At 38.9% G+C, this 26,984-nt stretch overlaps 1 protein-coding gene across 1 annotated transcript in view; it reads left to right on the forward strand.

The window, feature by feature from the left end:
* Nucleotides 1-26,984, forward strand: part of Abcb5 (ATP binding cassette subfamily B member 5) — a 122,616-nt gene that overhangs the window by 92,898 nt on the left and 2,734 nt on the right. Inside the window, 5 exon segments of the mRNA XM_015498146.1 lie at nucleotides 2,645-2,745; nucleotides 3,681-3,821; nucleotides 15,910-16,066; nucleotides 19,174-19,371; nucleotides 21,174-21,380. Coding sequence (XP_015353632.1) covers nucleotides 2,645-2,745; nucleotides 3,681-3,821; nucleotides 15,910-16,066; nucleotides 19,174-19,371; nucleotides 21,174-21,380 — 804 coding nt within the window.

Here is a 26,984-nt window from a genome sequence, read left to right on the forward strand (position 1 = left end):
GGCCGATTGGCTGGTCACGTGGGCGGAGCCAAAAAAAGTCCCCCAATGAGCAGCTCCGTGGTCTGAAAGGGCAGGGAAACAGTCCAATGAGCATCACCGCAGAGGAGCCAATCAGCTAGATGTTGCTGGGGCCGAGGAGCCAATCAGCTAGATGTTGCTGGGGCCGCTGTGAGCCAATCATCAGCCGGCAGCTGGAAGTTTGCTGGCAGCTGGAAGTTTGCTGGGGCCCCTTTGGCTGTGGCTCTCAACACATACATATAGATAGATATACACACACACACAGAGACCAGACCAGTATACAACAGGATATAGACAAGGCATGGTGATAGGGTCCATTACAGCACAGGATCTGCAGTCAAATTGGCTGAGTTAGAATTCACTTTATGTCACTAAAACATGTATGATATGAGCATGTTATGTGAACCTTTGTGACCTTTTGTTTTCTCCCTTGTAAATGGGAATAATAATAGTATCCACTTACAGATTTGTGTATCACACAAAATAGCATTAGCATATGGAAAACACTTAGAATAGTGGCTGGAAGACCGGAAGCACATAATGACAAAGGACATTATTAAGTACCCACTCTTTCACTCAGTGGTAAGCAAAGCATTACTTTCCCAGTCTACCCTTAGATAACCCTGGCAGTAGGCAGTAATGGATTTTGTTGTTGTTGTTGTTGTTGTTAGGGGTTTTGTGAGGTTTTGTTAGTTTGGGGCTTTTAAATTTTATTTTCGATGACTTCTATCCTGCTCTTCTTGGCTTTCATCTTGGAAAAAGTCCAAAACCTGAGTTTTATGACAGCCTTTCAGAAGCTGCATCATGAAGATACTGAGTCTTCTCTAAGCCACATATTCCAGGGCTTAGGCTATTCCTCTCATGGTATGGATACACAGGTAACCGTAATCATTTACCACAGTGGTGAACATCTTCTGAATATAAAAATGATTTAGACGTCTTTATGGTCTATATCACAGAAACTGGAACAAGGCTGGAACAGTATAAAGACCATGAATGAGCTGGAATGCAGAGCTCGAGTCAGCTAATCTGTTGTGCCTGACCCTTGAACCTCTCCACTTTTCTTGTACTAGATAAGGACCCTGGAATGTCAGCTGAGTTATGCAGACTCAACTATGTACCAAATAATTGCCTCAGAAGCAGTAAGCAGTTATTTAGCCTAAATGGTATGATTTAGAAGTTGCACAAATTCTAAATTCATGAAACATTAATTAGATTGTCCTCATCTTATTTTTTGTACCAAGAGCTTTAGTTACATATCTCCTTGACTTTTCTTTTGTATCATTAGAGTAACCTCAAACTATACCATCAATAACACCAAATAGTCAATCTGAGTTCTTTCCCTATAGCTTTCAGTAAGTAGTTTACCAAAGACAAATTTAGAATATAGACCAATAAAACATATTGGTTCTTCTTTAATTATGTGTATAGATTTGAATAGATCATCAAACATTTTATTTTTCATACTTAAAATGGCTTTATTTTTAAAGGGTACAGTATTTTCCAGGTGTCTGTAAGGATCGATCTTTCTCTCTTTGTCAAAATTAATCACAAAGGCTTTTCGTTGTTGTTCATGTATTTTCCCCCTCAAATGAAACTTCAGCATTCATATCTATCTTCCTTACATACTACACAATGTGTTTTTAAAAAGCACTCTTTGAGTTCATTTTGAAATTAATGAGAATTTTAAACAACTCAACATCAAAATTGAAAGCAGAATCCGGGTGTCCTAACCACAATTCAGAAATCTGGTTCTCTGCTGCAACCCAAATTATCCTTCAAATAATGCTGGGTGGGGCTGGGGATGTAGCTCAGTTGGTAGCATGCTTGCCTAGCATGCACAAGGTCCTGGGTTTGGTCCCCCGCATCACAAAATAAATAAATAATGCTGGATGTCTACCTGTCCCACAACCTACAGAACCTACAGAGCCAGTCTAAGAGAAAATGGGAAGTTTCTCTTTCTAGCCAGTCTGTTTTCATGTCCAAATAGTTCTTATAAGCCAAAAGCCTCCTGTGTTTGAGATCCCATGCTATTATACATTCTTTTTGAAAACTCTATAAATATGGGAAAGCATTAATTATATTTGTATTCAATATCTTTTTAAATTCACAGACATGAAAATGAGAAATGGCTTTATCTTATAAATAATTGTATAGCCACATCACATGATATTATTATGAAATGTTCCTGAGTCCTTTTTAGTTGCTATTTGCATTTCTGTTCTAGAATAAAACAATTATTTCTTTGATTCTCTCTGCTATCTTTTACTTGAATTGTTTCATAATTTATAAGAAAACCCTTTGTATATGAACATAAAGCTCACTAATGTTATATTCCCCAGCCCATGGAACCAATTTAAACTGATATTCAGTAAAGACTTGAAGAGGCTAAACTTGGTACACTAAATCTTTTCAAAAAAATTTGTGCCTTAAGCTTATTACCCGAAATGTAATTTTTGGATCTTATTTTTGGAGATGGAGGGAGGAAGGTAAGAATACTTGACAGAAAATCTTATTGACCCGATATACTTACAATGTCCCCAGTGTACGTGACTAGAATTCACTACCAAGAAAAGTATAAGCATTACTAACTTTATTTCCTTATTGTATTGTCCTATTTTATAAGACAGCAACTGAAGCTGTGGAGAACATACATACTATAGTGTCATTAACAAGAGAGAAAGCCTTTGAGCAAACATATGAGGAGACTCTTCAGATCCAATACAGGTGACTATCCCGATGCTGTTGACTGTGCTATCCTGTAACATCAGTGCTTCCCAATACTCTGGCAGTTTGCCTGGCAATCCACCTGCTCTAGAATCTTTCCCGAGAGTGGCCTATCATAATTTCTCACACAACTTTACTAAGAAGACATGAAGAAAACTCAAGGGCAAACACAATTAAAAATAAACATTTTAGGTCTTCCATGTCACTGAAGTGTACATATCTGTCTTATTATCCAGAAAAAAGACTTCAGGAAGTAACGTATTCAAGAAAGAAAGAGTGTCCATCCCTTTACTTTAAATCTCTAGGATAGTTTATGTTTTAAAACAAATGTATAGGGCAAGGGTTGTGACTCAAGTGGTAGAGCACTTGCCTAGCATGTGTGAGGTGCTGGGTTCGATTCTCAGCACCACATATAAACAAAAAAATAAAATAAAGGTCCATCAACAACTAAAAAAATTTTTTTAAAAAAATGTATTTACAGCAAACCTGTTTATTAAACTAGCCCCCCTTATCACACTGGCTTAGCGACACTCTGATTACTTTATACACTTCTGCACTCGTGCCTGTGGTTGGTATCACCCTTTAATTGCCTCTATGTATTCTATTAATGCAAGATTGTTGTAGATAATTAGAGAATATTTATTCATTTCTCTAAACTAAATTTCTTTACTACCCTTTCACAGACTTTGTCCATTCATTTGGAAATAAAGACATCTTTGTTAAACCATAGAGTATATCACTATAGAGAAAATCATTATCTCGTGTCTTCTCTATAACAATTCTCAGTAGTAAAAAGAAAATCTCATTTATTTAATACTTAAAATACATATCCACTAAATGATAACTTTTCAAGGTGCTATATTCATTATGTTACATGTATTAAGTTGATCCAACTATAACTCATGCACCATTGTTTGGTAAATTATGCATTTCAGAAATACCTTGAAGAAAGGACAGATCATAGGAAGCTGTTATGCATTCAGCCATGCCTTTGTGTATTTTGCCTATGCAGCAGCATTTAGATTTGGAGCCTATTTATTTCAAACTGGACGAATGACACCAGAGGGCATGTTCATGTAAGTTGTGCATATACAAAGACCGTGTAAGTGGGTCATATTAACCAAAGGTGTCTAGTTTATACAGAGAATTGTCATTTAAATCATACATGTGGGCAAGGTGTGCTTAGAAAACTTAAATATATACATATATGTATGTGTATATATGTGTGTGTATGTAAATATATATGTAAATATATGTTTGATTTTTAACTGGTAGAAAATTACTGTGCATATTATAAGTTTGTGGAGTACAATGTAATATTTTAATATATGTTCATAATGTGAAATGATTAAATCAAGCTATTTTTGTTGCTTAATAGCTGTAAAAATATTAAACTTTCTTTAGATATTTAATGGTAAGGGGGGGAGCTGGGGTTGTGGCTCAGCAGTAGAGTGCTTGTCTAGCATGTGCAGGGCACTGGGTTCAATCCTCAGCATCACATAAAAATAAATAAATAAATAAAGGTATTATGTCCAACTACACCTGAAAAAGAAATTTTTTTAAATTAATGGTAAAATACTGATACCTATATAATACTAATAATCTGAATTGAATCCCCAAATGAATCACTCACAGATTTTTTTTTCTAGAATGTGGGAATGCAGGAACAACATATGTCTTCATGATATCCACTCCTCAGGGAATTTGCAAGACTTTATGGAATTCCCAGAATTAAGATATCTTAATAATATTAAGTATGACTACAAATCAATAAGGCTGAGTTCTTTGCTAAGTAAACACTTCAGAAAACAAAGTATATAAATGAGTGTTCCCCTTCAGAAAAGTCACAGTTGGGAGTTAATCATGATTGCCAGTGAGGCTTTCTTTCACAACACGTTGGTTGAAGGTGATATTTTAGAATTCGGTTCATCAAGTTATGAATTTCTTTACTTCACAGAAATAACCTAAATACAACTAACTGAAATCAGAAATTCCAATTTGTAGTGTTCATTCTGAGTTTCCTACGTCTGTAATGTCAGTAATAGGAAGCCCAGAATGCACACTCAAATTTAATGGCTAATTTTATCATAAATGTCATCATTAAACCTTTAGATCTAAAGAAAATCCATAAAATATTTGACTCAAAAAGTGGCATTATGCTTTTTCAACAAGCTCACTGAAACATGTGCATCCAAGCAAGAAGCAGCTTCCTCTGAATGATGACTTGGGAGATTATACCTGTTCCCAGAAGGCTGCCACTTAGGAAACACCTGGGAACACCTCTCTGGGTGCTACCCCTCAAGTCTCAGGATGTTCCTTTGAATACCTTCATTGGTGGCACATGTTTGCATTTGTGGTCATGTTCCATTTGAGGAAATGGCCTGAGCTTGTTTGAAGCCAAATAATTTCAGAAAAACTTGGAATCAGTTTTACTTTCTAATCACATGAAAATATTTTCATTTATTAAGTGCAGACTAAGATTCCCAGGAAGTTTCTTTGCTAGGCACTGATGAGAAAACAATCCACAGTTCACCAATCCAGTTTTCCTGAATCTTACCTAATGATGAGGTAAGATTAAGCAGTTTAGCAGAAAACAGTACTTAGCAGTTTCCTGAAGGGAGATTTTCTTGTACAATGGGATATCTGTATTTAAAATTTCAACAGAAAAACACAGGGTCCCTGTTCTACTTTGTTCTCCTAGCCTCTGAAACAATGGGCAGTGTTGCCCGTGTGAACCTATAAACAATTATGGCATGTAGCCCCGGGCTTCATTCTGATTACATAGGCTAATTAGTCAGATTAAGAAGAAGCAAAATCTGGCATCACATAAATTAATTTATTCAGTTCATAGGCCCCCATTTAATCAACAGAATTCCCTTGGTTGTAATGTCGTGCAGGCACTCCCAAGCTTATAAAAGTTTGATTACAAACCCATTGCTTGAAACTCAGAAAAATGTCCTTGTGTTGCTCTAAATTTTCATACCTTCTCACATCCCCAGGGAACCATTCTTTCAGCACAACTGGTCTTGGGGATTAGAAAGCAAGCCAGTTAAACAGTCACAGCAATATAGGATGTCATATGATTTTATAAACTCTCACAGAAGATGTTCAAGCCTTCTCTTCAAGTTCTCTGTCATTACGCTCTCTTTGCTTTATAATCACGTATCTTCAGAAAGAAAAAAAGAAAGAAAAGAAAAATCCTCCCCTTAAGGCCCCTCCTACCTATCTCCAAGGTCTTTGCTGTCCTTTGCAGCCAGATCCCAAAAGATTGCCTCTTCTTGCTCTGGACACCTTCTCATCTCTAGTCTCTCCTAAACTGCTTCTGGACAAGACTTATTTCCCACCACGTTACTAGAAAGACTCATGGCCAAGGTCATCACTGGCTTCAACCCCACTTCAGCCCTCAGGGGCATTTCACGAATCTTTCCTGAAACACTTTTCTTTCCGGGCTTCACTCCTTGCCTTACTGGCTCCTGTTCTCTGTTGGGCTTCTTTGTATTGAAGGGTGGAGAGCTCTCAGAACTTTCATCCATACGTTCTCATTGATGGTCTCACTCAGTCTGACAGTTTACCACAAATGTCCCAATAACTTTCTTCTCTTGTAGTTCCATCTCTGACCCTGTCCCTGAACATTAAACTCTTATCCAACTACTTTCTAAAATATCTTAATGTGTCCCAAGCAGAATTAAAATTTTAAACCATAAAACCAATGTATTGATTCATTAAAATAGTGTCATGACTTTCAATTAAAGTTTGAATAAATCAAAATTCCTTACCGTGACCTAAAAGCCCCACATGATGAGGCTTCTGCCTTCCTTCCAACCTCATCTATCACTGTCCCTTTTGTGAAATACATAGCAGCCCCACACTGTCCCTGGAACTGTCCCTGGAACTCTCCACTTCAGTGTCTTTGCACTTTGCAGGCTCTTCTGTTTACCTGAACGATCACTCCCCAGGTCTGTGCCAGGCCTCTTTATTATCAAGCTTCCACTCCCACATCTGCTCCTCAGAGAGGCTTTCACTGAAGAACCAAAGTGGTCCCTGTACCATTCCCTCCTCATCTTTCCCATTATTACGGTTTTTTAATAGCACATCACAATTTGAGATTGTCTTTTTTGTTTCTGTATTTCTTGTGGTCTTAGACTATCTTATTATTAAGGATATTTCCTTAAATCCCACAACAAGCAGTAGACACAGCACATATTAAATATTTATTAAATGAATAATGGAGTCAGAAATAAAGGGAGAGGGCTGAGGGTATAGCTCAGTGACAGAGTACTTGCCTGGCATGCTTGAAGCCCTGGGTTCGATCCTCAGCAACAAAAAATACAATAAGGAAAGTAGAAATATGCCTCCAGGATCAACTTGACACTGCTCCTGTGTTTCACAGATTTAAATTGTTTTTTTTTTTTTTCCTTTCTGTATCCATACATCTAACACCAGGTGTGTGAGCAGGAAGACTGATCCTACAGTTATTTACATAAAACTATGATGTGTATAACTGGGAATCTCCTTCTTCTTGCACTGAAATTTGTCTGCATTAAAACTAAGCAGAGAGGGGCCGGGGATGTGGCTCAAGCGGCAGCGCGCTCGCCTGGCATGCGTGGGGCCCGGGTCCGATCCTCAGCACCACATATGAACAAAGATGTTGTGTCTGCCAAGAACTAAAAAAAAATAAATAAATATTAAAATTTAAAAAAAATAAAAATAAAAATAAATAAAACTAAGCAGGGAATATGCTTAATTCAAAAATGATACAATCTCAAAATCATGCCAATCACTTTTTTAAAAATTTTTTTTATTTTGTAAATGATCCACAAAACTTATGCATATTAATGTTATAGTACATGTATGCTTTGCATAATGTTTAAATTAGGTTAAATATACTCATCTCCTCCAATATTTTCCATTCGTTTATGGCAAAAAACTTCAAAATTCTTTCTTCTAGCTTTTTAAAATTTACAGCACATTACTGTCACCCTAGTATGCAACAGCACAGAACTTCTTTCTCTAACTGTAACTCAGTGCCCATTGATCAATATTTCCCTGTCTCTCCCCCTTCCCCACCTACTCCCCCATCCTCTAGTAACCAGGTGTGATTCTACCTGGTTCTGGTCAGAGTCACCATGAGTGGACCAGCCTCAGCCATCTCTGGGCCAGCAATGCCACCAAGCTATGTCACATGTGACCTCATAGCCCACCAAGACCAGCATAACACTGGAGTGAGACCTGACTATTGCTGAAGTGGACTAATGGCCCAAGCCTGCAGCAGTCAGTCACAGGTGATAGTGGCCAGAGCAGAAGTCCAATGAACCAGTGCAGATGTCTTCCCCTGGCACTGGAGCTGTCCCAGACATTCTCTTAACAGGCAGGCCTGATAGTGGGAGCTGTTGGGATCTGCCCACTGCTAATATTTACCAGCCCAGCACTAAGTTTCTTGGCAAAGTTTTGAGCTCATACCCTGTTCTATCCCCAGTAAGTGGGATCTTCACCACTCTATGCTGCCTGAGTTTGGGTAGTTTTGGTAAAGGCAGTCTCATGGCCACCCAGGCTGAGACTAAGCTGGGTCATACCTGAATCTCACAGCCCTAAGGACATGCACAGTTTTAAAGGGGACAGAGGACCACACCACAGCTGGCAGTGATGCAAGTCAAAACACAAGCCTGTCCCATGGAAGGGCAGGTGCCTGGCCACTGGGTACCAGGGAAATTCTAGAGCTTTGTCTATGAGGACAAGCCTAGTGTTAGTTGTGCTGCCTGAGGTTAGGGAACAGGTGATAGAGAGAGTCCCTTACCATCAAGGTTGACATTAAACTGGGTTGCACTGAGTCTTATGCTGCAGGACCTATACATTTGCAGGAGGGCAAGTATACCCCAGGGCCCACTCCAAGGCTGGAAATAATGCAGACCAAAACTCAAATCTTTCCCACCAGCGCAAAGATCTGCCTAATGCCATGGCCAGTCTAGATCCCATAACAGGCTAGTTTAGAGCTGGCCTGCCTACAGGGCCTTCAATTTCTACTGGATACTTGGTCTCACCACAGCAGACCTGGCACTGGGCTCCAAGACAAAATCCTATGCTAGTTTTCATTCCCTGCCTCCCAGCGGGTAGAATCCTGTGGCCCAGCCACCCAGGGTTGGAGGAGAGTTGGTGACAGTCAGCACTTGGTCTATCAGTTGTAGCAGCTCAGTCACACGCATTAGCCTAGGGGTAGGGCCATGCTTGGCCTCGTGGAGTTGAGGGAGAGGTGATACAGTCAGCTTTATCCTTCCTGTCTTCATTAATAATATTTTCATTTTATTAGGTGGTCTCTCACCTGATTTTCTTAGCTCTTGTGAAGCTCATGTTATTTTGGTACATGAGCTATACAACGTGATGTTTCTGTGGAAGAGATCCTCTGGCAAGAGGATCTTAGCCACCATATTCCTCCACAGCCAATCTGTTTCATGCCAGCAAGCAAGGCCAAAGAGAATGTTTCCTGAAAGGGGACTCTCAAGACTCCAACCATTCCATTGCCCACAATAATCGCTACCAATTACACCTTTGCTCAATACCAAGGATTGCTCATGCATTGCCTGCTTCATCTTCTAAACTACTCTATGAAATAAAATTATTCCTACTTTGCAGGTAGGAAAAAATTAAGACTTAACCCGGGCGTGGTGGCACATACTTGTAATCCCAGCAGCTTGGGAGGTTAAGACAAGAGAATTGCAAGTTCAAAGCCAACCTCAGCAACTGTGAGGCACTAAGTAACTCAATGAGACCCTGTTTCTAAATAAAATAAAAAATAGGGCTAGAGATGTGGCTCAGTAGTCAAGTACCCGCCAATCCCTGGTACCAAAAAGAAAAATTAAGACTCAAGACTAAACTTGCTCAAAGCCACATAATCAGCAAGTAGCAAAGCACAAATTCAAGTTCATGCCAGTCTTTGTTTAGTATGTATTTACTATTACTATTACTAATGCTTAGCCAAATATTCAAAGAATATTTCCACACACACATAAAAAAAAATTTTTCAGTAATCCTTTCTTAGTTTTACAAATATTTGAATATCCAGATCTGAGCTGATTCTTAACAGAAATGAAACAGATGGCTTGCTTAGATTATTCTGTAGCCCAGTAATATAGGAGAATAAAAAGGCCTCAATACAACATGTCCCCCAATCAGCACTCGCGCACACACACATATACATACACACACGCTGGCCTAGTATACTTCTTTTAATTAAATTCATTGAAAAGGTCTCTTCTAAAGACATAAGCATTTTAGCTGTCAGAATATATGTAGGACAATTAACATAAGAATAATTATTCATGAATTATATCCCAAGGGAAGGAAGAAACAGGGAGTTGTTTGCGCTACAGCAGCTAGTATCACTGTTTTTTGTTTTGTTTTGTTTTTTTAGTTTCATTCAAAAAGCCTTCAGAGTAACAATGCCCATACTATTATATTATGGACACAATAAGTTTCTCTTGGAAATAAGAGTATGGTACTGTGTGTAATGGAATAGATGAAATTTTTCTTCAACACCAAATCTTTATTCTTCTTAGACACCTTATGACCTTTTCTATCATGAATGTACAAAAGCATCCTTTAGACATACTGCGTTATATCTGGCCTAGAAGATTCTGTGACTTCCAGATTCAGAATGAAATATAGCTTCCTTTCTAATCAACTAATTGAATGGAAGAGGTTTACAAAAAAAAAAAATTCATTCCTACTAGAATTCTAGTAGGATTTTACATAATTCTTTGTAAGTAAAAATATCTTTGTGCCATTCTCCAAATAAATGCTTTCCCAACTCATGAATCAAGAAACTGGTAAAAAAAAAAATGTGGATGCTTGGAGCTCACACCACAAAGTCTGATTCACTGTTCTGATGTAAGGCATTTAAGCAAACACCCCATATCATTCCAAGGCATAAGATCTGAGGTTCACATTTAAAGAAATACGAATGAGCCATGTGTGACAGCACACACCTATAGTCTTAGCAGCTAAGGCAAGAGGATCCCAAGTTTTAAGCCAGCCTGAGCAACCTAGAGAGACCCTGTCTCAGAACAAAAGAAATGAGGCTGGGGATATAGATCAGTGCTAGAACACTTGCCTAACATGCATGAGGCCCTGGATTTAATCTCCTATATTGTGGTTTGCTACAGAAAAATAAAAGGGGGAAGTCATATTTTAGTTTATTTTTAAAAGTAAAGATTTTTATCAATACACTGTGAATGTATTTTCAAGGTTTATACCTACAGGCGTGGGATATACTATCTCTCTTTCAGAAATGACAGTATACCTTAGAAAAGGGTGACACAGGGGCTGGAGTGGAGGCTCAGTGGTAGAGCACTTGCCTTGCATGTGGGTTCAATCCTCAACATCACATATAAATAAATAAAATAAAAGTATTTTGTCCTTCCTTAACTTAAAAAAAAATGACACACACCAAAGTTTTAACATCAGAATCTCTTAATGTGCTCATATTAGATTATCAGAACATCTGTTTAGAGAAAGATCCTCAAAAGAAAAAAAAAAGTCAACATGTATGACTTAAGATAAAATTGGTCTCTTGTTTACCTTCATTATTGTACTTCTACAATAATCATTGTTGATTATTGTAGAAGTTTCTCTGAAATGAGCATTTACATAAGGTGATAACATTTTTAATCTACAGCCTTGGAGCCAGGGATTAGGCAATTAGAAAATCTCTTGTCTAGGTTCCCATATCCATGTGTGAAGCAAAACACATTACCTCTCCTTTTCTTAAACTGGCAACATTGGATTTGTTACTTTGCTATAAATGTATAGTGTTTTGAAAATACAAAATACCTTTATTTTCTCCTATTCCATTTTATATCGGTGCTATCAGGCAGGATTCTGACTTGCCTTTTGTAATATAGTTCAGCAAGCACTGGTGCCCAGCGTAGGTTTCTGTAACTCTCCAGACCCTATTTGGTGGCCTTCCTCTACTTCTGTGAGTAAGAAGCTAAATACAGCAAACACATAAGAGAAAATCAAAACATGACAGTAGGTACAGCAATAATAAAAGCCACGCCTTTGAAAACTACCTGAGAAGCAGAGACAGACAGCCCCTGTGTTTCTGGCCACTCCTCCTAAAATCTAAATGCAGTTCTTGAGAGGAAATAATATTGGAATTTTGTTATTAAATGTGGTTATCAGCCAAAAGAGCAACATAAGTGAGTTTCCAATAAATGTCAACAGGTGTTTGACATCTTGAAATGCTAAGTCATGGAAAGAAGCACGCTGGACCTCCACCACTATCTTTGCTTTTGTAGGCTATGTAGCATGGAAGAACTGTGCATGTCATCATCACTGTTAGGAAAGCAGACGTAGTTAGCTAAAGCAAAGAAAAATAGTAAAGGCTTCTTTCCCTGTTCACTACCATAGCAGCCCAGCTCCTGCCTGGCTGCTCCTCAGAGGTTTTCAGAAAGACGGGAGAACAAAATGGAGGCCAGATCCACCACCAAAGGGATCCAAGTAGAGAAACCAAAGGAGAATAGTTGTCTAGGGCCTGTGAAGATCCCAAGATGGGGACAACATGCCAGGAAAGGTCATTGGGTCAGCTTTTCACTGGAAGGAGCACTTCGTAGGAAGACACACAGCAAGGAGGCTCGTGTTCCAGCCTAAGAGTGGCATGACTGAGGTCCTGGGCCAATTGCATAGTTTTTCTGAGCTGGAGTTTCCTTGTTTGTTCAGTGATATGAGTTTTTGCTCTAATTATCTCCTGGGTGATCAAATGGTATCATGTATATAAAAATATCTCATAAGATCCAAAGTACCAGATAACCTCAGGGGCTTATTTTTTTTCCACCCATCTCTTTTGGAAAGGACTTTCCACAGAAGAGGATCTCTGAGCTTGTATGGATGGAGGGGGAAAAGGAGAATGAGCATGGGAATCATTTAAAGACCACTTCCGGGAGGAAAGATAGTCTGCCTTCCAATCCATGAGAGAAAAACTTACTGAGTGGCAACTTCAAAAGCTGTGATTTGATCGGCTATGTTAATATTTCTACTAAAGTGTGAGGGCTTATTTTGTAACAGAAGGTGTCTCATTGATTCTCATTCCATGAGAGGAATAATAAAGAAACTTACATTTGCTGAGCACTCATGTTCCAGGCTCTGTACTAAGCACTGTACATTATTTATGTATTTAATTGTCTTAATAACTCTATAACAACCTTATAAGATGTAGATATTCATATCATCTGTTTGCCAATAAGAAAACAGAAGCACGGAGAAGTTGAGTAAAACTCCCTAGGTCACACAGATAGTAAATGAACAGTGGAGATTGGATGTAATCTCAATGGTCTGGCTTCAGAGCCACTAAACTTTCTCTTAGGATAAGTCACCAAAGGCCTACAAACTGGATATGGGAGTAGGGTTCAGGGAATACAAATCTATTGGAACTCATAACTGTGCAGCTTATTCCTGGGTCAATTATGTTAAAATTAAGATTTTTCATTTCTATACTTTTTTTCATGTTGTTCCTATCCCAAGGATTTTTATAAAATTCCAGTTTTATCTTAACAGTAAAGATAGGTGACAGGATTTCACCCATTGCTCAGACAGGTTTGAAAGGATCAACATAGTGAGGATGAGTGACCATGCTCAAGTTAGAGAACCCTTATCACCAGGGAAGACAGGTGGAGCATCTGAAGATGCTGGGCTGCTCTCATCCAGACCTCTTCCTTCTCTCAACCCTGTGCCAACCCAAAGGCTGTGATTCAGTACCAGATAAGTATAAATTCTAGGTAATATTTCTTCTTCCATGATAAAATTAGCTTATGAAAGTTTCAAAAGTTAAATTTCAAGTTTAATTCCTGTTTGACTTATTTACTTCAAGAGTTCAATGTGCAAATCATTTCTGAACTGTGGAATGTTTCTTATAAACTTATTCATAGGTGTGAAGGGGACACATAAGAAATTATAGATTAATATTATATGTATTATTAGTAACTTTAAAATATTTGTCATCCTAGTGAATTTTTCCTTGTTTTTATCCACAATGGGCAGAATGCCTGCAGGCCCACAGGGCCATGGAGAGCTGGCCTGTGCATTTCTCTGGGGGTGGGGTGGCTCTCAACTCAGATGCTCCAGGAGTTTAAGCCAGATTGGAAGACCTTGTTAAACTCTGTTATGGAGTTTGGCATCAGTTGCTGTATGATAAACATTTGTTGAGTGGGAAAGAATTTCAGTGTAGCTCACTCTAATTGGGTCTGTCTAGGTTAGGACAGGTTCTGTAGCAAACCAGGTTTCTAGCTGCATGGCTCTTGGCCTGCCTTTATACGGAGTCCATCTGGGGGAAAAGAGTAAAGATTAGTATCCCTGACTCAACCCCCAGGTAGTCAGTCCATCACCACACAGTTCACCCTCCCCCTCTAGGCTCCTCATGGCCCCCATAACATCAGCACCCACCCCTCTAGACCTCCCTCAGCACGTACATGATAAAGGCAATGGCAGGGCTTTTGCAGGTGCTGTCCCTTCTCTACTGAAACCTCTTCCCTTTCCTTTGGGTCATTTACCTTCCACAGGCACAAGGGCTAGATTAAAGCCCCCACCCTCGCAATTATGTATTTAGATGAATGAATGAATGAATGAATAAATAAATAAATAAATAGGGAGATACTGTGTCCATCTACAACTAAAAAATTTTTTAAAAACTCTTGAGTTACTTAACTTTGATGTTTACAACTGGGTATCAAGCATTTTGAATGGCATTTTGAGATCTAAACAATTTCTATAAATATTAGCACTAAAAATGCCTTACCATCATAGCATTATTGACTATAATAATTTTAGCTTCAGACATCCTAGTAAACTGGTTGCTTTTATGTTTTATGCTGTGTTTGATCTTTGTAAAGCCAACAAGATTCAGGATCTAAGGTCCAGGTTACCAAGAGATTACAACACCCAACCTTTGGTAGGTACTGAGTGAGAAATTCAAAAGGGAGAAAAAATTCACTAAGGTATATACACTGAGGGAGAAATTCACTAGTAGCCCAGCATGTTTACCTTGCTGGAATCCAGCACAGCAAACAAGCAACTGGGTTCAGCAATGTCCTTTTATTGTCTAATGTTGAAATATTGCCAGTGAGTCTTGTCCAGCTTTAGCTGAATTATTCTTTTAGTGTGTTAGAGTCTGTAAACAAGTCAGGATGGCGCCTGGCAAATGTTAGTCTGTAAACAAGTCTGGATGGCGCCTGGCATTTTGCCAGAGGGAGTGGTTTGTGAAGTAACGCCAGCGAGCCATTAAGTGTGGTTGACAGCTGTATCTATTTTATGTTAATTAAGATAAGCTGTGTGGAATGTATAAATACCCCTCCTGTCCTACAATAAAGGGCTCCCACTCCTGCTGTATCAATGTACACAAGTTGCTCGTCACCCCCTGGTTATTTTGCTGCAGCCGGACTGCGGCATTAGTGGTTACTAGAATGCATTGTTTTTCATTCCAGATGTGTATTTTCATATCTAAAATGAAATAGAAAATAAGAGGAAAATATTTAACCGTAGTCACATTATATGGCATAACTGAATATTCTGTATGCTTCCAAATATGACTTTCCTGCTTACCATTTTATAATGAGCAAACTTTGAAATTGAGATCATCATCTATAGCAAACCTCCAATCTTTGATAAGATATAAGTCAGATTTTGATTGGGAGACCTAAGAAAGTACAACCCCCATGATTTGTTCTTTAAATAGTGCAACACATCAGGCAGATAGTCATTTAGCTTCAGTGATCAGTTCTCACTACATGATATGCAAAAAAAGAAAAAACCTACATCATATCTACTGTGTCAATTCTGATCTCACAACTGGAGACTTATTCTTCCTTTTGTCAGTTGAATTCTCTGTCAAATCTCCAAGCAAGCAAGCCTTACATTAGGGTAGCTAAGAAGTTTTCCAATCATGGGTTGGGATCTTTGATCTGTGTCTCTAACCAGAAGAGACATTTTAAAATTACCCAAGCTGCAAAGGTTATTTTGGCATACCGAGCACATGGCAGAAAAAAAGATACCTGTTGGTCCTTTGGCATTCATGGTACTATGTAGTCATAGTAGTGGAGTCCTGTGCCTGCTTTCCCTTTGTTTTTGGAGTTCTGTTGTCTTAAGATGGACCTAAGATTCAAATGCTTTATCTTTTGGCAGAGTTTTCACTGCAATTGCCTACGGAGCTATCGCCATGGGAGAGACACTTGTTTTGGCACCTGAAAATTCCAAGGCCAAATCTGGGGCTGCACATCTGTTTGCCTTGTTGGAAAAGAAACCAACCATAGACAGCCACAGCCAAAAAGGGAAAAAGCCAGTAAGCACAACTATGATTTTAAGTGTCTACTTATTTAATGAAGGCATTTGTTAACTTTGCAAAAGGTAGTTAACAGTAACTTAAGGAGTTAAAAGTTTGTGTAAAATAATTTTATCATTACAAAGGAGGAAAGGAGTCTTGTCTTAGATTTTTTTTATCTACTACTAAAATATATTCTTGTGTTAAAAATAGGTGGTTTTAGTTTATTTGCCTGATGCCATGAGAATGTTCTTATTTAGACAGCAACAGTGTTAGTCTTGGATGAAGATTTGCATTAGACTGTTAATTCATTTTTTTCCCTCTAACAATATGTGCAAAGTAAATAATGTCCTATTGTTTCAGGTTCCATGGGAGGTATACCTACAAACATAGGTGGACAAAAAAGGAACTAGCCAGGTGCAGTGGTGCACACCTATAATCCCAGCTACTCAGGAGGCCGAGTCAGGAGGATTGCAAATTCAAAGCCTGCCTGAGCAACTTAATGAGGGTCTACACAACTTAGTAAAACCCTGCCTCAATTTTTTTAAAAATTGTTAAAGGGCTGGGAATGTAGCTCAGTGGTAGTCCTCCTAAATTCTATCTCTGATTACCACCATCAAAAGAAAATAAAAGGAACCACTACACACAAATTTAGCCAAAAACTCTAAATGTCTGTGAATATTAGAAGGGAGTTAATAGAAACTTAAATAATTCTAAAATAAACCCACCAATAATAATCTTTTATGACAAATATATATTTCTTAAGACCTTTCCAGACATTTTAAATTCATAGATAGGAATTGCCAAGGAATAGCCATTATAGGTATATGTTTAAAAGAAATTTTTCATTTAAACCTATCTCTCTCTAGAATTTTAATAGTAGATGTGTTTGCATGACACTTTTAAACAATACAGTATCACTTAAGTTACATAATTATCATAAGGAATGCCCATTGTTACTAACAGAAATAAAAAAATCTTGAAATTCTAAAAAATAGAAAGTTCAAAGATACAACACAGTTAAAATAAAATTTCATTTCATGCTTGTGTTTTGGAAAGTAAAGTACCCAGGAAGCTTTTTCTTTTTTCAATCGTAGGATGTATATGTATAATAGTACTAATACTCTTGTTTCTTTCTAAAATTACAATAGAGGAATTGAGTATCTCACAAATATATTTTATTATGGAACTATATGCTTGGCATAGAATGTATACATTTTTCTTCCAAAGACTATAAAATTAACCTATTATCTTATTTAATCTTTTTTTTTCAACATGTAAATACTAAATATCATTTCCTCTGCTTTTCAAAATTAAAATCTGGTCAAACAAAACTAGAAAATATTGATAAGTGCTGAAGGTGAGTGATAGTCACCTGGAAGACCATTATATTCTTCTCTCTACTTTTGTATATGATTGAAATTTAGCATAACAAATACAATTTAAAATAGTAAGAATACATTCTTTTTTTAATATTTATTTTTAGTTGTAATTGGACACAATACTTTTATTTATTTATTTTTATGTGGTGCTGAGGATCCAACTCAAGGCCTCACACTTGCTAGGCAAGCGCTCTACCGCTGAGCTACAACCACAACCCCAGAATACATTCTTTAGAGTATTAAAGCCTAGGAGATTATAGAAAGTCTCTGGATGCCTTTCCCAAAGGCATCAGAGCATACAGAGAAGTAATTGCACTCTATTTTTCTGAATTTATTTTTTAATTTTTTTGTAGATAATATTTGTATGTTGTAGAGGCAAAATGGAAAACAGTGAATAAGCTAAAATTAAACTATATTACTCGCACTTACATTTTGGCATATGTCATTCCAGATATTTTCATCTCCTGCTAGAACTCCTGATCACGTTAACTTTTCATTATATTGATAACCAGATAAATATAATGTATATTTTGATGGTTCCCCTGTCTGGTACCACATGCTGGACTCAGAATTTGCTAAACCTTACTGTTAAAGCTGATTGTAAGAATCCATGTGAAAGTCCAACTATCACTACCACCCCAATACACCACATCCACATACACCTTCTTAGTTTATGTTTACACTAACAGCAAAAGTTTATAGTGTTTAAAGTATAATCAGGGAGGGGGCATGCTGGGGATGTAGCTTAGTGGTTGAGCTCTTGCTTTGCATGTGTAAAGCCCTAGGTTCAATCTTCAGCAACCCACCCACAAAAAGCAACTGGGGGAAGCATGAAGTTCAAAAGAACCCCAAATCTCATACACCAAAAATATAAAGGGAAAGTTAATGATCAGTTTACTGATAGGTCCAGAGATTATTTTAAGACATCCTTATTATACTTAATATTGGCTTACATACAAATTATCAATCACTAAAGAGATTGAAACATAGATAACTAAACTTTTAGGCAATTGTCTCTGACTATTGATCAACTGAAAATAAAGAGAGGGCTGAGGTTGTAGCTCAGTTGGTAGAGTGTTTGCCTTGCATGTGTGAGGCACTGGATTCGATCCTCAGCACCACATAAATACAAATAAATAAAATTATTTTTTAAAAAAAGAAAATGAAGAGAAATTCAAAATATTGTATGTATTATATGTATGTAAATACAATCTACATATTGTAAAACCTAGCCCAATTTACAAAATAATACTTATAGTTTATGAAGACCCAACTCTTTGGATTAGCAGTAAAGTTCTATAAAGCACACACCAAATTTAAAGAAAGATGTATTTATTCAGAGCATCTGACCAAACAGCTAATCTGCAGAATGGATTGTTGTTGGAGTAGCCAAACTGAAGGAAGCTAGTGCTTTTTAGAAGTTCAGTGAATTCCAGTGGTGAAGAGAACAAGAAATATGGGCATAAAAATATAAACAAGGGCTAGGGATGTAGCTCAGCGGTAGAGTGCTTGCTTAGTATGCATGTGGTCTCAAGTTCAAACTCTTGCACTGCAAGAAAAAGAAACATATATAACACCACACACACACACACACACACAAGAAAGAAACCAGCATTTGTTTAGGAGCTCCACAGAGATGAATGTGATGTTTAAAATTTAAATGCACACTTTTCAGGAAATGCTTAGCCAATGCGCTACCATGTGTTAGAACCTTTCTAAGTCACCCTTCCAAAATTCCTTTTGTAGGACACATGTGAGGGGAACTTAGAGTTTCGAGAAGTCTCCTTCTTCTATCCATGTCGCCCAGATGTTTTCATCCTTCACGGCTTATCCCTCAGCATTGAGAAAGGGAAGACAGTAGCATTCGTTGGGAGCAGCGGCTGTGGGAAAAGTACTTCTATTCAACTTCTGCAGCGATTTTATGACCCTGTGAAAGGACAAGTGGTAAGACTGCGCTTATACGCCTAATCTGGGGCTTACCACTACTATTCTTTAACATTCACTTGGGCTTAAGCATCTTTACTGGTTTGGGTATGGCAAACAATGCAGAAGTTAAAAAATAATAATAATCTCTAGCCCAACAAGACTTAACTAAGAAAACAAAGCAAATCAATAACAGAAATGATGGTTAGGACTTTGAAGTTAAATACAATGACCTAAAGATTCTTCAAACCATTCTGGCAACAGAATTTTGGTCTTAAAAGTCATGGAATTCTTTTAGAATATGGGTGTGGAGAACAAGTCTCATGTCCACATCAACCCTCTTTATTCTGCTCTGGTTTAAAACAGAGATAAAAGTTTCCTTGACCTCCTTGGTCAGGCTTTGCTGTTCTTGCTGGCCATCCCCACCTCCCAGCTCTCAAAAACTTAGGCAAGATTAAGGCTCATTTGAATCTGCATTTTTATATTGTGGGCATTTTTTTATATGTGGGCCCTGATTTCAAAAAGATGGAACCTCTTCTTCCTATGAACACAAGGGTTACTTTTCTTACCTTGCACTTATCTTACTATACCTTATGTATGTTATATTCTAGATTTCCATGACCTCTCTGCCACAACCACTACTTCTTCCTCCCTCCCTCTCTCTCTCTCTCTCTCTCTCTCTCTCTCTCACACACACACACACACACACACAGAGCTTCCTATCCTTCCTCTCCCTCCTACAAAACACTGTTCATTCCTAAAGGCCACAGATGGTCATGTAACTCCTTACTCTCCTGCAGTGTAGTCTTTTTACCATCACAGATTCCCAAATTCCCAATATATATTTGCAAAATGTAGTTTTCCAAAAAGGACTCCCTCAAACCAGGTTATCAGTGACCTATTTGGACATAGTATAGCATACTCACTCCCTGAAACCCTCTAATGGTCTCTCACTGCAGTGAAAATAAACCAGAGTCTAGCATAGTAGTCAAAGTTTTTATGATCTAGCCTCTACCTCCCTCTCCCAGCTCCTTTATATCCCTCATGGTGGACTGTATGTCAATATGTTCTTTAAACACACCTGTGAGCCTTTCTTCTAGAATGTTCTCGCTCTAACTTCCTTGCTGGCTACTTCTCGCCATCATGTCCCAATTCTTCATCCTTTCCTGCTTCCCTTCATTTCCCCTGTCCACACCCTCTTCACAGCCTCAGTCCTGTCTGTTACCCTGTCTTCCTGGCACTTTCTTTTTCTGAGTGTATTAAGTAATTTGTTCATGTGTGGTTGGTTGGTTGGTTGGTTCTGCCTCTCTGCTAGAATATGAGCTATAGGAGGGCACGAGCTTCAACTTACATGATTTCCCTGAAGAATCCCCATCACATAATAGTCATGTTTTGAAGACAGTATATATCCACGTGAACACACATGGCTATGTGCAGAATGGCACGTCTTTACATGAGGATTGCTGAATCAGTCTACACCCACTCTCTCACTGGGCGTCAAAGGGGTCCTGTTGAGGACATAAGTCATTTTCCATCTGACTTCAGGACAGAGCACCGGGGTTAATCCAGACCCCGACATATCTCTGTAATATATGGCCAATTCTAGAAATGTCAGGAAAGTTTGAAGTTGTCATTTCAGTGAGTTATAGGTTTGCTTCTTATACAGCATATGATTTATGAGCCTTCCAAGGTAACCTTATGCTTTGAAATAGCTTGAATTCCTACCTTTGTTGTTATGATTTGTATATGTCTGGATACAGTGAAACGTAACATGATACTGTTGTCAGAGCTTAACATGCCATTCTCCATTCTGCTTTTGGCAGCTATTTGATGGTGTAGATGCAAAAGAGTTGAATGTACAGTGGCTCCGTTCCCAAATAGCTATCGTGTCTCAAGAGCCTGTGCTCTTCAACTGTAGCATCGCTGAGAACATCGCCTAGGGTGATAACAGCCGCGTTGTATCATTAGATGAGATAAAAGAAGTTGCAAATGCAGCAAATATCCATTCTTTCATTGAAGGTCTCCCTGAGGTAAGAAAATAGCTCAAATTTTGAATTACCAAACTGCCAAGGAGGCCTAAATAGTTATAAGGCTTTAGTGGTTGCTTTATGTATTCCTTGAATTATACAACTTATTTATTGCCAGCATCTAACATAAAAGTTAGATTAAAAACACACAAAAAAGCAAAGCTTGAGATTTTCATATGACTATTTTTCCCAAGGCCAAAATATATTTGTAGTCACAGAATTACCTTTCACATTTGATTCTTCCCCTTCTATCCACCTACACCCTGCCTTGTCCACACTGCCGTCACCCTCCTCTGGACCATAGCAGGACCTTTATACTCTGTCTTCCAATCTTGTTCCTTTCCTTTATAACTTTTCTTCTTTACAGCAATCAGAGGGATTTTTGGGGGGTGGAATACCAGGGATTGAACCCAGGGGTGCTTAACCACTGAGCTACATCTCCAGCCAGGTTTTCTTTGATTTGTTCTATTTGTGTTTTGGTTTTTTTTTTGTTGTTGTTGTTGTTGTTGTTGTTTTGTTTTGTTTTTTTAAGAGAGAGAGAATTTTTTAATATTTATTTTTTAGTTCTCGGGGGACACAACATCTTTGCCTGTATGTAGTGCTAAGGACCGAACCCGGGCCGCACGCATGCCAGGCGAGCGCGCCACCGCTTGAGCCACATCCCCAGCCCAATATTTTGTTTATTTATTTTTATGTGATGCTGAGGATTGAACCCAGGGCCTCACACGTGCTTGCGAGCACTCTACCGCTGAGCCACGACCCCAGCTTTTTTTTTTTTTTTTTGAGACAGGGTTTTGCCAAGTTGCTCAGGGCCTAAGTTGCTGGGGATGGCTTTGAAATCGCAGCCCTCCTGCCTCAGCCTCCCTCCGGAGCTGCTGAGATTTCAGGTGTGTGCCACCATGCCTGTCCAGAGGGATGCTTTAAAAGCATCAAATATATCATGTCCCAACCCGGCTTACAGTTACCCTGCGACATCCCTTGGCATTTATAATGAAGCCCATGCGCCTTGTGTGGCTGATGAGGCCTCCGTAGTCTGGCCCAGCTGCCTCTCATCTCCAGCCTTCGCATCTGCTCAATTTGCTGCAGCCATGCTGGTCTCTTCTCTGTCTCATGAACACACCAACTGGTCCCCTGCCTCAGGACATTTGCATTTGCTGTTTTTTCAGCCTAGACCTACTTTCTTCTGACCTTTTGCACAGAAGCTCCTTAACTTTCAAGAATCAGCTTTGCAGATCCTTCCCTGGATACCCTACTTAAAATAGTCCCCTCTGCTCCTGTCCCCTATCACATTGTCTTCAAAGCACTTATCACATTACCTGGAGTGCGTTTTTACTTGTTTAGTGCCCCCCACACACACTACAGTATAAGATCCTTGCCTGCCATCTTTGTCACCTTGATCCCCTTGAACTCTGCATTGACTCTACAGCTGCCACAAAGTCTCAGAAAAGAAAAACTTTTGGTTGACTGTAGAGAAGGCTTTGGTACAACAGGCACCAAAAGTGCACAGAGACAGGTCATCATAACTTCAAATGCTTATGAGATGTGAGCCTTTATATCTACACACACAAATAAAATAAAAATAGAAATACCTACTTCTAAGTAGAAATAAGTGCTTATAATGCCATTTCTAATAAAGTGTTTATCTAACACAACTTAAAAGAAAATAAGAGTTGAACAACCAGCAGATCAAACTATGAATCTAGACCCCTGCTGTTTGGCAGAGGCTGATGGGCTCATAGCCTGACTTTCCTGATGCTAGCCCTTCCCTCAGCCCCTCCTCTCCACCCTAAGTGAGCGGACAGCCAGAAACAGGCCACTGATGATGCGACCTCTGAACTGTGGAACAGTTCCGCAGTACTAAACATTTTGGAATGATTCACATATTTTTCATTGATGGTGTAATCCCATGATGTCTTTCAGTGGCAATTCCCTTTTTAACCAAGGCACTTTGCATGGTTAATTGACAGTCAGATTGTTATCCACCAGAACACAGAGAGTTCAATTTACGAACAGTAAAAGTGCTATACATTTTATATTTGCACCATTTGGCTTTTATTCTTAAATTCTTTATCTTTCATTCTTTTCATGGCCCTATTTCTCAAATTTACCTAAAGCTACACTCTGTAAAGATTTATTGTGCTAACTTTTTACAATAGACTTTGAAAACTAAGATGTTCTTTCCTTCAAAAGAATAGCTTATTTCTCACTCTAGTTTACCTTTTTATCATTTTTTTTCTCCCAAAGCATGTAGAACTGTGAGAAAATCTGATGCCAAAATAAAATCATTTAAAAATTTAAATCAGAGGATTTAGAAAAACTATATGTTATTAAATGTAGGCTAGGGTTCTGCATAGGACAAGGCTGCCCTCTTATGTTGAGATGGCTGCAGAGAAGGAAAAAAGGAAAGCAACCATTCATTTACCCAGCACTTTTTGTGTGTGTGGTGTTGGGGATTGAATCCAGGGCCTTGTGCATGCAAGGCAAGCACTCTACCAACTGAGCTACATCCCTATCCCTACATCGCACTTCTATAAACAAAGAACTAAGCTAAATTTTCACCATGATACAGGAAGGATGATGTAACCACTCTACAGATAAAGAAGTTCAAGTAAGTTCCCTGAAGTTGAACAGAAAGTCAGCATTGGGGCCTGGATTCTTTGTGATGTACTGGAGGGAAGTAGAGAAATGACACTGATAGTGGTTCTAAGGTTTCAGAGGTGGGAACCCAGGTGCCCAGGGTTGCTGCTTGAATCAGAAGGGCTCTCCAGAACGACCAACACAGCTGGAAGCTTGTCAGGTATAGCATATACCAACATGTTACAGCTCTGACCTAGGTATTTGGGGAAGAAAAATAAAAGTGAACTTTGTGCTGGGTGTGGTAGTGCACAACCATAACCCCAGCAGGTCGGGAGGCTGAGACAGGAGCATCTCGAGTTAAAAGCCAGCCTCAGCAATGGCAAGGTGCTAAGCAACTCAGTGAGACCCTCTCTCTAAATAAAATACAAAATAGGGCTGGGGATGTGGCTCAGTGGTCGAGTGCCCCTGAGTTCAAACCCCAGTGCAAAAAAAAAGTGAATTTGTGATTTGTTGCACTTCTTTCAGATACAATTAATTTCCTAAACCAAGTAAATGGAACTTAGCATCCTTGCCAAATATAAGGCCACAGTTTCAAAAGGTTGATGGAAGAAGAAAGTCTTCACACATGGCACATAAAGGCACATCGATCTTGGGCTGGGATGTAGTCTAGTGATAGAATGCTTCCTAACATGCTGGCCCTGGCTCAATCCAAGCACTGGGGGGGGGGGGGGCAGATATTATTAATCTTAATCCTCTCCAACAGTTATTTAGCAAACTGAAGTGGTTACCACACTTCTGCTTTGTGAGGATTTATTTTACTTTTACTTTTACCTCAGGCTCATTGATTGCTCTGCCATGCCCTGTTCACTCAAAATGTGCATTTCCAGCCTTCATTACCCCTTCCCAACACTTATGCCTTTATTCACTCAACACATAGCTACTGAGCCTTGTTCTTTGCAAACCATAATGAAACCATGTTTCATTCAGAGAAATAACCAAGACCAATAAAATATAGTCCTGCATGGTTGAGATGAACCCAGATCAACACATAGACAGATGATCTTGATGCATGAAGACTGCAAGCAAACTAATGTCTGGGCTCAGAGGGCAGAAGGGTCACCTCTGGCTGGAGGTTCAGAAGGGATCTTTAGAGATTTTAAAGGTGACCTGAATAGAATTTCTGTAGTCAAAGATATAGCAGGGCCTTCTCTATAATGAGGCAATAGGCATAGTCCGAGCAAAAACAAGGATACAAAAAATACTAAAGTATTCACAGAATAATAAGTGGTCAAACTAGGGAGTAGAATATACAGAAGTGTAATATTTGATGAGCATGTTAAGGTACAGCTGGGCACTCAAATAGCAAGCAAGGAAGTTTTAACCTTGAGAATCACTAAGTAGATTTTTGAACAGGGAGATGTTTGGAACTGGACACTGGAATTACTTTTCTAGCAGCAATATAAATGATGATGTGAATGACAAAGAGACAGGAAGTTTGAGAGATCAGTTAGGAGCTATTTCCAGAGATAGATTTTGAAAGTCTAAATTAGTTATATAAAGTAAAAAAAAAAAAGTTCATGGATTTAAAGGATTGTAAAAGTGAAATTGCCAGGACTTGGCTCAAGACTATGAAAAGTGAACAAGGAAATAGATACTAGCTGGGGCAGCCTGCTGGGATCAAATACAATGTAATGGTGAGAGTACAAAGGAGGAAACCACATGAAGGAGTTTGCTGTGGACTGAGTCTTTAAGATTGAGTAGGAGTTCACCAGGCAGAGGGGGGCAAAGCCATTCTTAGCAGAAAACATAAACACACAGAAAATGTACCTGTGTAAAAGTATTTAAGATGTTAGGGAGAAATTTTTAAATCCCAGAACATAAGGAGAAGAGTCAAGAAGTGAGAAGGGACCAACACATGTGCAAGGACTAAATGTGAAGATCCTATGTGCCAAGCTAAAAAGCTTGGAATTCATGTTCTTGGAAAGAGGAAGCTACTAGAAATTTTTAGAGAGGAAAATGACATGACCATATTTTGAAGAAAAAAGAACTGGCTGTTGAGGGCTGGGAATATAGCTAGGTTGGTAGAGTGTTTTCTTGCATGCACAAGGCTATGGGTTCAATCCCCAGCACCACAAAACAAACAAACAAACAAATAAAAGAAGAACTGGCTGTTGAGACTTCTCTCTGCTCATCCAAAAGTCCAGAGAAGGCAGGGACTGGCATTAAAACAGCAAGTCTGAATGCTGCTCAGGATTTCCTTACAATAGCCTTTCTGACAGGCATGCAGACACCCATCTTCTTACCCCAGTTCCAAATTTCTAAAGCTCTTAACTGCCTGCTGACAGTCCTGGAGAAATCACAAAGGAGACAGCTAAAAGCTATCCTCTGTAGAACATTCAATTCAGAAAAGAACTTTTACTGGGCTTTGGTCTTTAGTTGCTATAAAGCAAGAAGCTGTGCGCTTCAAATTGAAAAGTAAATTTCGAGGTGAAGTAGACATACTTGTTATAAGGTTCTATCACCAGTTCCCTTCTCCACACAACACCTGCAGACCGGCGGATGTGGGGGGAAAGGTGACTCACGCGAAACACAAGTGAATCACGCTGCATCTTCTTGGAGACACTGCTCCAGGATTCACCTTTAGAAGGTTACGCACTTGGATTTGCTTTCTCATTGCTCATTCGAGCGCCTCCATTCACACGTTCTTGTCTGGGTACCAGTGGTAAATATTTCTTAGGCAACTGTCAGGAGCTACTAGAAAATAGTGTGAAGTCTTTAGGGAAGGAAAGTCAATGGGACAATCTAGAGAGCAAGAACCTGCTGACCCCAACTGAATGACCAACCATGATTTAGGGGACCACAATGGTTTCAGGATAGGAATGAAATTTCCCTGGCCCTTCCATGGAAAGAAAAACCAGAGAAAATGGGTAGTAGTACGTAGGGGAACTATGAAAAGGCTGTGAAGTGCCCAATGTCATCCTGAGCACCTGGTTGCCGCAGCCCAGCTGCAGCAAAATAACCGGGGGGTGA

This window comes from Marmota marmota, unplaced genomic scaffold (genome assembly GCF_001458135.2).
Source record: "Marmota marmota marmota unplaced genomic scaffold, marMar, whole genome shotgun sequence".
NCBI classification, from domain to species: Eukaryota; Metazoa; Chordata; class Mammalia; order Rodentia; family Sciuridae; genus Marmota; species Marmota marmota.